Genomic DNA, 14,915 nt, shown 5'->3' on the forward strand with positions numbered 1-14,915 from the left:
CCAGCAACTTTGTTTTTGAGCAGAAATTGACCGTTTGATGCCTCGAACCTGCTTCACCATTAAACAAGATTGTAACTGATCTGTTTATATTTCAAATGATGTATTCTCCTTTATCCTAATAACCCTCGATTCCTTTGTCAAACAAGAATTTGTCCATTTCTGTCTTAAGAATATTCAATGGTCCCACCTCTACTGCTTTCTGAGTCAGAGAGTTCCAAAGCCGCTCAATTCTTTGAGAGAAAATATTTCTCCTCATCTCTGTCCTGAAAATGCAACCCTTAATTTTAAAACAGCAGCCCTAAGTGCTGGACTGGCCTATAAAAGGGAACTTTCGTTCAATGTCCACATTGTCAAGATCGTGTATGCTCTGTGGGATCCCACTCAACACGTCCTCAAGTGATTCAGTCAAAATGAAGAGACTTCTCCTCATCACAATCCAGTTGTCTGATTTGCAGGTCTTGAGTGTTTGGTATTGTCACTCCCAGTGGGTGGTGGATGTGGTGTCAGTGGCTATATTCGAGAGTAAGATCGATTGATTTTTTTTTGCCGTTTTGAAATATCAAAGATTATGGGAGCAGGCGGGATAGTGGATTTGAACTGGAAGATAAGCTCTGACCAATGAAGCAGTCTCAAGGGATAATATTCCACTTTTTCATAGAGTCATACAGCTTAGAAACAGGCCCTTCAGTCCACCATGCCTATGCTGACCAACAAACACCAAACTACACTAATCCCATTTCCCTGTGCTTAGTCCATAGCCTCATATCTGCATAGCCGACACAAGACTTCCCCAAGCAGGTGCTCTGCTCCCAACTTCGAAACATCAGGCGAGCCCCAAGGTGACAGAGGAAGCGCTTCAGTGATACCCTCAAGACTCAGTGGTGAAGTGCAGCATTTCCACAGGCACCTAGGACTCACTGGCCCAAGACCATCCAAAGTAGAGGAGGAGCATCCGGGAAGGAGTCGAGCACCTCAAGACTTGCTGTCAGGAAAAAGTAGAAACCAGGCAAAAACAGCAAAAGGAGCACACTGCCGCACGAATGCCCTACCCACCCCTTCCTGCAGCGACCTTCTGCCCCAGGTGTAGCAGAGGCTGCGGTATCCGCATCAGCCTGTATAGCCTCCTACAGACCCACCCTGACAGGAGAAGAGTGTCATCCCCATCTGCGAGGGACTGTTGATGGTGATGATGATGATGATGATGATGATGAATATACCCTGCCATTTTAATTGCTCAACCCTTTAAAGGTGTGAGATGACCTGCCTCCGCCACCCTCTCTGGCAAAACTGGGTGGTCTATTATGTTCCTATTCATGATGTCATTTATGCAAAGTACAATTTCTTCTGGGTAAAAAGCGATTAAACTGCAGTTGCTGTAAATCAGAAGCACAAGCAGAAGTTGCTGGAAAAGCTCAGCAAGTCTGGTAGCATCTGTGGAAAGAAATCATAGTTAATGTTATGTGTCAAGTGACCCTCGTTCAACACAAAATGTTAATTCTGATTTCTCTCCACAGATGCTGCCAGATCTGCTGATCTTTACTAGCAATTTCTGTTTTATTTAAAATTTCTTCTAGGTTGCTTGTTCCCCTCGACTTTTCACCTCTCCCACTGGCTTATTGGATCATGGGACTGTGTAAGCATACCCAAGATCAGCCACAATCATATTCAATGGTGGTACAAGTTGAATGGGCCAAATATCGACTTTTGCTTTTATTCCTTATAACTTGTGAATAGTTTTCAATATGCACATAAACAGAGCTTGAACTTGAGCAGCAAAACAGCTGGGGACAGGTGAGGCAGCTAAGTCTAACCCTGCTTCCACCTGATAAGTGCACTTCTGGAGGAAGTAATTTTCTCACAATCACCTCTCCCCAAATGCTTGAGCCACTTCTAAGATTGCTATGTCAGTATGAGATCAACGAACCCAGAAAAGGTTCCAGTTGCATCAAGCCTATATATAACTGCAGCATTTTAATTTTTATTTCAAACTTACACGACTTGTGATAATTCATTTATGTCTCTCCTGTTGCTCCTTAGTAACTAAATCTGAATGTACTGAACAATGGTTGACTGTTCTTGGAAAAGCCTTGTCTCTCATGCACCAATTGGGGCAGCACAGTGTCTCAGTGGTTAACACTGCTGCCTCACAGTGCCAGGGACCTGGGTTTGATTCCAGCCTTGGGTGACTGTCTGTGTGGAGTATGCACATTCTCCCTGTGTCTGTGTGGCTTTGCTCCAGTTTCTTCCCACAGTCCAAAGATGTGCAGGTTAGGTGGATTGGCCATGCTAAATTGCCTGTAGAGTTCAGGGATGTGTAGATTAGGTGGATTATAGGGGGATGTGTCTGGGTGAGATGCTCTGAGGTTCGGTGTGGACTTGTTGGGCCGAAGGGCCTTCTTCCACACTATAGGGATTCTATGACCAATGTACTGGGAGGTAAGACCTAGTGGTATTAATGCTGAATTGTCGATCTAGAGACCCAAATAATGCCCAGAGACCTAGATTCAAATCCCACCATGGTAGAAGGTAAAACTTGAATTCAATAAAAATATCTGGAATTAAGAGTCAAATGATGACTATGAATTTACTGCCCTTTAGGGAAGGAAACTGCCATCCTTACCTGGCTGACCTACAGGTGACTCCAGAAACACAGCAATGTGGTTGACACTTAGCTACCCTCTGGGCAATAAATATTACTGGATCAGCAATGCCCTCATCCCATGAATGAATAAAAGGAAAAAAAAAGAATTGAGCTCTACCTTTGCACTTTTCCCCTAATCTTCATTTCCAGTAATGAATGCAATCAGCCAGTGTTAGTATGGCTCCACTGTTAACACCCTAAAGATTACCACCAGCCCAACACTGAACTGGACCAACCATACAAAAAAAAGCTAAGAGGTCAAAGTCTGGGAATCCAAAGGCAAGTAGCTCACATCCTGAGTGATGTTCATTTGGTTGCAGATTTATTGAATGGTCTTACAATTTTGCTGTATCTGAACTCATCATTACACTGTATTGAGAGGGAGTGTGTCCGTATTAGAAATTAATTTTCATAGGAATCAATTTGGATCCAACCAAATCCACATCATAGATTGTGACGCCTCAAAATGGGGACATTCCACAGTGCTAATTTGTTATCTTTAAAGGTTTTTTTTTTAGACACCCTTATAGTTGACATTGGTTGATCCCAAAATGTGGCAATTTGAGTAGATTGAAAACAAGTTTACTTTTCTTTTTAAGTTTACTTCTGTTCCAAATTCTCCATGTCCTTGTTCCTGTGTGTTGTGCCTTTTGGCTGATATGACTACGTCAATCTCTCCTGTTGTCTGCTATTTAAGCTGTAGGCATTTTAAGGAGTCTTTGTAGATGACTCTTGAGTTCAAAACTCTGAGAGGATTTGATGTTTCTGTCTGTTCTTATTGTCAAAACTATTAAAATCAGAGAATTAAAGCTAGCGACCATTAGCAGATTCACAATGAAAGCTGCAGTTTCCAATCCAGCTGGACGACAAAAGACTAAACTTCAGATTTAAAATAATTTATTTTGAATGTATTTAAGAACAGAAGTTGAGCTAATCTCAATACTGTAGTTCAAAAATTCTTACCCATGGTATCCTTATAAAAAAAATATAGTTACATGCTTGGAGGTACGAATATCTTTTTGTAGATTTTTAAAATTAAATAATGGTCATCTTAATTAACATAAGCTGTAAGGTTTTGGAGTAGATCTGTAGCTCGGGTTGTGGGTGTTGAGGTTGGTTGGCTCGCCGAGCTGGTTTCTTGTTTTGCAGATGTTTTGTTACCATGCTTGGTAACATCCTCAGTGTAGCCTCCGATGAAGCGTCGGTGTGTTTTCCCGCCTGGTTTTTAAACTCTGGGGTCCATTGAGATGGAATGCCTCACTTCTGGTTTTCCTTCGTAGTGGAATGTATATGGAGTCGAGTTCAATATGTTTATTAATAGCATGCTTCGTGGAGTGTCAGGCTTCTAGGAATTCTCGTGCTTGTCTCTGCCTAGCCTGTCCCAGGATCTAGGTGTTGTCGCAGTCGAAGCGGTGGTTCTCCTTGTCCATGTGGATTGAGATGAGTGAGTATTGGTCATGTCTTTTTGTAGCCAGTTGGTGTTCATGTACTCTTGTTGTTAGTTTCCTTCCTGTTTGTCCGATGTAGTGTTCCTCGCAGTCTCTGCAGGTGATCTTATAGATGACATTGGTCCTGTCCATGGCGGGGAGTGGGTCTTTAGTTCAGGTGAGCTGTTGTCGTAGTGTTGACGTGGGCTTGTGTGCCACTCTGATGCCCAGCGGTCGTAGGAATCTTGTGGTGAGTAACATAAGCGGTTGCTGCCTGAACTCTACTGGGAGTATATACATTAGGACATAAGGACGTGAGAACTAGAAGTAAGAGTAGGCTACTCAGCCCCTCGAGCCTGCTTCACCATTTAATATGATCACAGCTGACCTCATCTTGGCCTCAACTCCACTTTCTTATCTGCTCCCCATAATCATAGAATCCCTACAGTGTGGAAACAGGCCCTTTGGCCCAACAAATCCACACCGTCCTCAGAGCATCCCACCCAGAGCCACCTTTCTATAACCCACCTAATCTACACATCCCTGAACACTACAGGTAATTTAGCACGGCCAATCCACCTAGCCTGCACATCTTTGGACTGTGGGGGGAAACCGGAGCACCCGACGGAAACCCATGCAGCCACGGGGTGAATGTGCAAACTCCACACAGGCAGTTGCCTGAAGATGGAATCGAACCTGAGTTCCTGGCACTATGAGGCAGCAGTGCTAATCACTGAGCCATTGTGCCGCCCTATAATGCTTCAACCCATCATTAATTAAAAATCTGTCTATCTCCTCCTTAAACTTACTTAATGTCCCAGCATCCACTGCACTCTAGTGTTGTGAATTCTGTAACTTCACAATGCTTTGCGAAAAGTAATGTCTCCTCATCTCTGTTTTAAATCTGTTACCTCTTATCCTCTCTTTCCAGATTGCCCCATGTAGGAAATATCCTTTCTATATCTGCTTTGTCAATTCCCTTCAGCGTCTTATTTAACTCAATTAGATCTCCTCTCCTCTTCTAAATCCCAGAAAGCATAGGCCTAAACTGCTGACACGCTCTTTGTAAGACAAATCTTTCATCTCTGGAATCAACCTAGTGAACCTCCTTTGAACTGCTTTCAATACAACTACATCCCTCTTCAAGTAAGGGAACCAAACTTGTACACTATACTCTAAATGCCTTGCACAGTTATCGTAACACTTTGCTACTTTCATACTCTTTTCCATTAACAACAAATGCCAAAATTCCATATGCTTTCTTTATTACCTGCTGTCTGAACATACTGTGTACACTGGTTGGGAATTGATGCTGAGCTGCTGTGGTCACCTCAAAACCCTTAACCTAGACACACATTACTTTCCCTCCCCTTATCTTGAAGATCAGAATGGGGAGGAGGTTCTGCCACTCAGAAAACGCTGAGGGACACATGGAAGAGACATTGATACCATTAGCAAAGAGCATATGAGGTCGTCCAGAAAGGTGTTAGTGCATCTTTTCTTTCTTTCACCCAAGACGTACATAGCTCCAATAAACATTATTTGTACTTAGTTTTATCCTTCAATAAAAAAAATTATTTTATTTTTATCATAAATCCTTGTGATTGATTTGTGTGTTTACATCAAAGAACAAGAAGGTAACAAATACCAGAAGCTCAGAATGTTCATTTGGGTTCTTTGTGATGCAGTGCTGATGACGAGAACTATTAATCCAGTCCTGATTCCAATTTATTCCAATGGCATAACTTTTTCATCATTCTTTGAGATTTTTTCTCAGCAATGGATAAAGCTATTTTATATTCAGAAGCTCTCATTACTGCCCAAACATTACATTCTAAAATATGTACAGAGTATGATGTTGTCCTGTAATACACCTAGAAACAAAATCCAATATTGCTGCAGTGAAATGAAAGTGTAATACCACCTTACTTCAAATCAAAGAATTCAATTGTGATGACATCCAAACACCTTGCCCTTGTACAAAACAACTCACCGCAGAAAATTGCACCCACCCACAAATCCCATTTATATCTTAGAGAATGCTGCAGCTTGAAATGCATTTCAAGAATGTAACCTATTTCAAGGTTGATAAACTGTGACACAAAGTACAACAACATTTTCTGTTATCATTTCAGTTTTCCAGAGTTTTTCAGTTTTTTTGTGTTTTGGAAGCATTCAAGCATTGTGCATATTTTCTCTGACATGACTTAATCACCACAAGGTGTTGTTATCTTGTGACAGTCACTCATTACCCTCTAGGTGCTTACAATTACCTCTTCATTTTCTTCAGTACTATAACAAAGATGTAACGGAAAAACTATGCAACCTCTATTCAGTTCAATGGAAGCTGTGTTGTGAAGAAGACAAACTCATGCTCATCACATAATAAGCAATAGCGACGTACATAGTGCTTTGGTGTTCCCGTGGTGCAGTGGGTAGTTTTTATTTAAGTTTTTAAAGCCTTTAAGCTGAACCTATATGTTCAAGTCTCACTCCAGGGTTGATGGCCAAGGAAAGCGCATTGGTAACAGGTTGAATATTAACTTGCACATCTTTCCAAAACACACCAATAACAAGTGGTTTGAAATTCTTGGTCAACCACATGATAACAAAAGGGACCCTATATCATCAGTACTCATAGCTCTGCAATACAAGATGTATGATGCCATGGCAATCTAGCACTCCTTGAGGGAGAGTGGCTTGGGTTGCTGGTTGTCTTCACTAACTGGGTGGGTAGTGTGGTCCAGATTAGTATTCAACTGCATGATGCTCATACCTTATTCTGGCTAAAATGGATTCAGAACCTACATCCTTCCTGTACCTACAGTGGACCCCATGGCACTGTGGGTTACATCTTCTGTGGGGCACAGAAATGGTGTCTTCAACATAACAAAACCAGGGAGCTTTATCCGACTTGAACAAAGAAATAGGTTTTAAATCTTCATAGACAAAAAGGAAGTAGATAAAGGGAGGAAATGTAATGAAATCTCAGAACCTACTAAAAATATGACCACCAAGAGTTACGTCAACGAAATCATGATACATAAGAGGCCATTAATGAAAGAGTGCAGCAATCTTGTGGGACTGAGGTTACAGAAATGGGGAAGGGTGAGGATATGGAGGAATTTCAATGTAACAATGGAAGTTTTGAGCTTGAGGTATCAGACCATGAGTCAATATAGATCAGTCTGTCCAGAAGTGGTGGTTGATTGGGACTTACTATGTGTTTGGATATGGGAAACCAAATATTAAATTTACATTGATGAGAACCTTCAGACCACCTTGTTAGAATATGAGAAAGATTTTAATTATTTCAAAATCAAGGCGTTTGGATGGTGTCAAATTGGGCTCAAGACAAAATTTACATTAAGATGAACTCCAAATGAACTTATCTGAGCAATTTTTTTCTTCAGCCCTGTGTTAATGGCTGCAAAGGTAAAGTCTGTAATGTTACTGTAGTCTTACCAGACAATAGGGTTGTTCCCTCATGGGAGAGAGCGAGATCATTGATAGTGGTTTAACCTGAGGATCATCACAACTCAGGTGAGGGGAGAGGATGAAAATGCAGGATCTTTGATGGTAACTTCAGTCTGTGAGGGAATTGATTCAATACTGTTGGTTTCACTCTGCATTGTAAACCACCCATGCAGTCAACTGAGGTTAACTGGCATTCCCCTAACACCAATGCAACTTGCAGAAGAGTTAAGTTTTGACAAGCATCATCTTAGTGGTCAACAAACTTTTCTGTACATAAGACTTAGTATGCAGCAAGACTTCTGTTATCTAAATGCACACACAGTCTCTCAAGCACACACACACACACACACACACACACACACACACACACACACAGACACACACGCACTCTGTCTCTCTCTCTCTCACACACACACACACTTAAATCTATGGAGTGAATTTGTATTTGTGGATACATTTTGTTCAAAAAGCGCACAATTTATAGGCAGTCAGTCAATGTGGCGTTTTATAAATTTCTACTTTAGAAATAAAACCAATCTGACTCCAAACCAAAACACAAACAGATTCTAAACAAGTTTTCACATTGAACATGCATTGTCTGACCTAAAATGTACCTCTCCCTTACGCTGATAAAACCTTTAGTTCTCTTAGGACAGTGACTTCAAAGGAATTTGGTTATTTACATATACACATTAATTAATTTAAACTTTCTAACTGATTAAAGATTTAACAGCATCTTGGGTTTGTTTAGTATATCCTCATAAGTGGTGTGATCCTTTGATCTTTTACTTATAAATTCTGTGTCTGATACTACCTCTCTCACTAACACCTGAAGAAGGAGTAAGACTCTGAAAGCTTGTGTTTTCAAATAAACCTGTTGGACTACAACCTGGTGTTGTGTGATTTCTGACCTTGTCTACCCCAGTCCAACACTGGCACCTCCACATCTAAATGCATGTTCAACTTTTCCAATTGCATCAGGTCTGCAACATTAAAACACACCATCCAACTGAGCAGATCTCAGCTAACTCTGTATAAGCCTTCTCCTATCTTTATTCATCTACTCCGATCAGCATATTTTACTATTCCTTCCTCTGTTACAAGCTTATCTAGCTTCCCATTAAGTGAACCAATTCTATTGACCAGTTCATGTTAATGGGAAAGATTTGCTGCCAATCTATGTGTAAAACAGTTTGTCCTAAGTTCCTCATTGATGACAATCTTTATTCAAGACAACAAGGTGTAGAGCTGGATGAACACAGCAGGCCAAGCAGCATCATAGGAACAAAAAGGCTGACGTTTCGGGCCTAGACCATTCATCTGCTTTGGCTTTGGAGTCTTCCATAATTGGAAATGCTTATCTAGTTCTACACAATGAAGCCGTTTTGTGATCATAAAGACTTCTATGTGGTCAACCATCCAGCTTCTCTGTGCAAGGGCATGTTCAGCCTTTTCTGATCAGGATATTTTTTGCAGTTCTGCTATCAGCTTTGTGGTTCCTTGGTATATCTTCTCCAGTGCTTTTGTAGACAAGATTGAGACAATAACTGCACACAGTATTACAATTGTGATTGAATCAAAGTTTAACGTAGGCTTAACATAATTACATGGCTTTTCAATTCTTTTTCCTTGCAAAATACCCTTCATGCTTATTTGCATTATTTATGGGTTTCTTAGCCTGCAACACTAGGGCTTTATTTTCAAATGAATCAGTATAACAGTCAGATTGTCACTCTGCTTCTACTTTTTTTCTCTGTTAAGAAAGAGCTCTGCATTTCCAGCAGGAGGTTTTTATCTTAGCTTCCTCAGAACGAGTATTCATTAAATGTAACAAATCCCTTTGTTTGGGGATAGTCTAGGAAGTCAAGCCATGACATCTTTTCAATGGGATTATTTACCGCATTCTGTTATTTAAAATTCCAGCAACACAGGCCGCCATTTAGAGAGTAGTGAAGGGATATGTATCTAAAGTACATGAAGTGAGAGTGCCAGATGGGCAGGATGCTGGATGGACAGAGTGCCAAGTCGGTAGGGGACTAAGTAGTTAGAGTTCTAAGGCACAAGTCTTCCAGATAAGGGACAGAATACTTAGTGCAGGGCATTATAGGTGCCATATCCAGTGGAGGAGAAGCATGTTGGGTGCTTTGGGTGATGGCAGGGCAAGGGGAGAGCATAGAAGGGATTGTCAGGTCAGGGTCCAGATGTTGTGAGGAGCCTGGGGAAAGTGTAGTTGGTGGTACGCATGGTAAGCTTGGGACATCAACATAAAAGTCACCCAGAAGTTACACTGAATTTTTAATTGTCCAAGTTTTCCAAGGCATTTCACTTAGCTGCAGCAGAACCCACTAAGTTCTTTGATTTAAATGGACAATTGCAGCAATTTTTAAGTGCAAGGGCATTGCCAACTGGTATCTTCAGTTTCCTGGTAATTGCCTCAGAGTCTGCTATGTTGGGGATCCCACAGGGTCCTGACAAATGCCATCCATGCTGCAGAAATGCAGAGTCCTGATGAAGGTTGTAAACTCGAAACAACAACTTTCCTGCTCCTCTGATGCTGCCTGACCTGCTGTGTTCCTCCAACTCCACACCGTAATGACTGCAGAAATGACTATTTGGCCATCAAAGAATTCAGCCCACCATTTTTAGCGATTTTCCTTTATCTGTACACGAGAAACATTTGTTCTTTCCAATATTTGGTTATAATGTCTAAATAACATGTTGCCTCCTTATTCTTCATCCCAAAATGCAGTACCTGTCATGTATCTATATCAAAATTCATTTGCCAATTGCATACCCATTCTCTAAGTTTATCAGTTACATCTTTTATTTTGTGACATTATGCCTTAGTATTGACCAAACCTTGAAATTTATGTACAAATGTATAAATGTATACTGACAAACCCGTACAAGATAGGAATAGAAGTTGGCCACTCAGCCCTTTGAGTCTTTCCTCCCTTCAATATGTTTGTGTATATCTGATTACTCCACATTCCCACCTACCTTTGATAATCTCTCTGACCCTTGTTTAACAAAAATCTATCTACCTCTACTTTAAATATAGCCAAGGACTATCCTTCCACTGCCTTCTGAGGAAAAGATATGCAAAAACACCACAAAAATTGTTGTCTCTGATTTAATTGGGTGATCCTTTACTTTAAACTCTGACCTTGTGTTCTAGATTCTCCCGTAAGAGGAAACTTATATCCATTTCCACCCCTCAGAATCTTTCATGTTTTAATCAAGTCACCTCTCATTCTTCAACACTCCAGTGGATAAAAGCATAACATGTCCAACCCTTCCTTATAAAACAATCCAACCATTCCAGTTTTGATCACATTTACATCCTTCCTTAAATAAGGTGACCAATACCATGCACAGTACACCAGGTATGATTTCACCAATGCCCTGTGTAATGTTGAATAATATCCCTACTTTTGTGTTAAATTCCCCTCACAATAATTACTCAAAGGTATCCTGCATTCTAGTCTTTTGAGATTCACCAACTAGATCACCCACATCCCTCTTTTACAGCTCTACAATTTTGCCCCAAGCCGATTTTCTATGCCAAAATGGAAAATTTAACCTTTTCCCACATCAAACTCCATTTGCCAGATCTTTATCCACTCCACTTAACCTAGAAAGCCTTTGTCAGCCTTCTTATGGCCTCTTCACAACTTTCTTACCTATCTGGGTCAACCAGCAAAATTGGTAACTCTGCCTCTAGTCCCTTCCTTCAGACCACAAGGCATCGCAATGGAACTAGGCCATTTGGCTTATCTTTTTGCTCTGCCATTCAATTAGATTTAATAAACATTAACTTCACTTTCCTGCCTTTCCCAATAACCCTTGATTCCTGTATTGATTACAAATTTGTCTCTCTCGGCCTTAAAAACACTTCGTGACCCAGTCTCTACAGCTCTCTGTAGGAAAGAATTCTCCAGATTCACTACCCTCATGCAAGTAATTTAGATAAATTGCAAACAGTTAATGTCCAAGTACTGATCCAATTGGCAAACTATTCATTAATCTTGCTAAACTGAAAAAGAACCATTCATGTCTAATATCTGCTTCCTGTTAGCCAGCTAACCTTCTGTCCATGTCAATATTCTTGAGCTTTTATTTTATGTAATGATCTTTGATGTGGCACTTTAACAAATGCCTTCTGGAAATCTAAGCATAGTGGGGCAGCATGGTGGCTCAGTGGCTAGCGCTGCTACCTCACCAGGGACCTGGGTTCAATTCCAGCCTCAGGTGACTGCCTGTGTGGAATTTGTATGTCCTCCCTGTGTCTGTGTGGGTTTCCTCCTACAGTCCAAAGATTTGAGGGTTAGTTGATTGGCCATGTTAAGTTGCCCATAGGGATGCTAGGTTAGGTGGATTTGCTATGGGAAATGCAGGGATATACAGTAGGTGGGTGAGTCTGAGTGGGATGCTCTTTGGAGAGTCAGTGTGGACTTGTTGGGCTAAATGGCCTGTTTCCACAGTGTAGGGATGCTGCACATACTGGATTGCCCCTATATCTATAAGACATGTTACATCCTCAAAGAACTCCAATAAATCAGTTAAGCATGATTACCCATTTGTAAAAACATCATGCCTCTGCCTGATTACCTTGCATTTTTCAAATGCCATGATATAACATTTTTTTTTTAATAGCTTTTAATATTTTCCTGATAACAAATGATGAGCTAACTCTTTTTAATTCTCTCATGCGACATGACCATCACTGGCTGGCAAGAATTTATTGCCTGCCTCCAGTTGCCCTTGAGAATTTGGTGAGCTGCCTTCTTGAACCATTGTAGTCCACGTGCTATAGGTAAACCCACAATGTCCTTTAGGAGGGAAATCCCGGATTTTGACCCAGGGACACTGAGGGAACGATGTAATATTTCCAAGTAAGGATGATGAGTGGCTTGGAAGACAACTTGCAGATGATGGGGTTCCCATATATCTGCTGCTCTTGTTCTTCAAGATGGAAGTGGTCGTGGGTTTGGAAGGTGCTGTTTAAGGATCTTTGGTGAATTTCTGCAGTGCATCTTGTAGATAGTGCACACTGAGCATTGGTGATGGAGGGAGTCGATGTTTGTAGATGTGATGCCAATCAAGCAGGCTGCTTTGTCCTGGATGATGTCAAGCTTCTTGAGTGTTGATGAAGCTGTACCCATCGAGGCAAATGGGGAGTATTTCATCACAGTCGTGACTTATGCCTTGTAGGCTTTTGGGAGTCAGGTGATGAGTTGCTTGCTGCAGTATTCTGACCACTGTGTTTATGTGGCAAATTCAGTTGAATTTCTGGTCAATGGTAACTCCAGGATGATGATAGTGAGGGATTCGCTGTAATCTTTAGTGCTGTAATGTCCTGCTTTCTCTCCGCTGAAACTTGTGCTTTTAATATGAAGTACAATTTACCTTTGTAGATGCTGATTGGCAGTGTTCATGTCATCTACCCATGGTAAATACCCTTCCATAGCTTTTATTCGGTTGAATAATTGTTCTAAATCTTTCTTCCAAAAGCAAAATGTTGCATTTGCTGGAAATTTGAAATTATCAGTGAAAATTCTGGAAATATGCAGCATATCAGGCTACAGCTTTGGAGAGAGTAGCAGAGTTAATGTTTCACGTGTTTTTAGAGGCAGACAGTTAGAAAGCTACCTTACAGAAGGGTGAACTGCTGGTCTAATTACTGTTAAATGTGGTGTCAGGACTTCTATTTAATTTTTCCAACAAGATTTCTCAAAGTCCAGCACCATTTAAGGAACAGTGTTAGATTCCTCAAGAATGTATGGCTTTCAATATTGATCTTCTGATTGTAAACTTGATGATGAATGGTCTCATGATGGTAATGAGCTTTTCTTGCCAATGGCCTCAGAGTGTCATTGAGAAAGTTGGAATGGCACGCAAGCAAATTTGATTAAAATTCTGATGAATTTACAATTAAGGGACTGCAGCCTGTGAAAAATTGACTTCAACGTTTTCTATTCCTCCTTAAGTCTAATTAACAATCAATTTCTAGCTGCACTCTGCACTTCGGACGTGGAGTGAATCAATGCAAGGGTTGACGCTGTGCATGAATAATTTAAGGGTTAGTTAACAATACTGATTGTAAAGATAGTATTTATTTAAAACTTCGCAACATCTAGCTTCATTATACGTGGGAGATCATATGGATAAACAAAATGTATTTTAATGAATAGTTTAGTTGATTGTGATCCATAATGTGTGGGGATCTATAAGTGTTAATTTGAGCATAATTAACTTGTTGTCAACTTTTATCATGTCCTGTAACTGACTAATTTCACACGATGTTTAATTCATGTTGCAGACAGCGATAATCTAGATAAAGAGATACACAGAGCGAACTCAGAAGGCTTTATTGGCTGCCTCTCATCGGTCCAATTCAATGGGATTACTCCTCTGAAAGTTGCATTGCAAAATTCAGGCTCTCCGTTAGTCTCCATAAAAGGGCGTTTTGTTGAATCAAGTTGTGGATCTGCCCTCAGGAGTGAACCAACAGCAATCACCACATCATACTCTCTAACAGGTAACAAAATAAGAACAATCAATATTTGAAGATAATGATTTGGAACGATGATATATCAATCATCATCATGTCAATCATACCTAGACTATCCCAGTACTAACTGACCATTTATGAAAATGCGTACGCATTCATTTTATATTGTACTGAAACATATAAAGAAACGACCATCTTTATAACAGAAGATCCCAAAAGCTTTTTGCTAAGATCCCATCTCTCCTATTTGTTACTTTTCTGCTTTCTCAGAAATAATACATTTGACAAAGGAATGCTCAATTAATTGACTTGTAAGACCATTTCAGAGGACAATTAAGCGTCAACCACTTTTTTCTGAGTCTGTAGGCACATGTGGACAACAGCAAGTTTCCTTCCCAAATGGACAGCTGTGAATCTGTTGCTTTTTTTACAGACAAGCCAGTTGTTTCATGGTCATCATTACTGATACAAGCTTTTTGTTCTATACTTATTATGTTAATTACATTTCAAATACTCAGTTGCAGTGTTGGCAGCATTTGAAATTTCAATTCCAGTGGCTAATTCATACCAGAAATTGTATCAGTTTTAGTCAGTTTCATGGAGGTTTCTCTCCATGAGACATAATGGGTTGGACTCTGCTAGGAACTTCCAGAATTGCTGCCACTGCAACCACCTTTAAAGCCCAACTACGCACCTGGTCAAGCGCGGGCAGTCTACAGATGCCTTGCACAGTTCCTGTTAATTACTCTCGATATGTGGGGCAGAGGGAAATTGGCACTCTGCTTTGCCAACAGGCAACTGGATGTTGTGTTGGACATGGGGTATGTGCAGTCATTGCCCACGAAGCATGCCTGAA

General features: G+C 40.6%; 1 protein-coding gene across 1 annotated transcript in view; it reads left to right on the forward strand.

The window, feature by feature from the left end:
* The window catches only part of LOC109917057 (contactin-associated protein-like 5), a 651,846-nt gene that overhangs the window by 564,599 nt on the left and 72,332 nt on the right, over positions 1-14,915 (forward strand). Inside the window, exon 22 of the mRNA XM_048599256.1 lies at positions 13,868-14,086. Within this exon, the coding sequence (XP_048455213.1) occupies positions 13,868-14,086 (219 nt within the window). The remainder of the gene's footprint in view (positions 1-13,867; positions 14,087-14,915) is intronic.

This window comes from Rhincodon typus, chromosome 7 (assembly GCF_021869965.1).
Source record: "Rhincodon typus isolate 14 chromosome 7, sRhiTyp1.1, whole genome shotgun sequence".
NCBI classification, from domain to species: Eukaryota; Metazoa; Chordata; class Chondrichthyes; order Orectolobiformes; family Rhincodontidae; genus Rhincodon; species Rhincodon typus.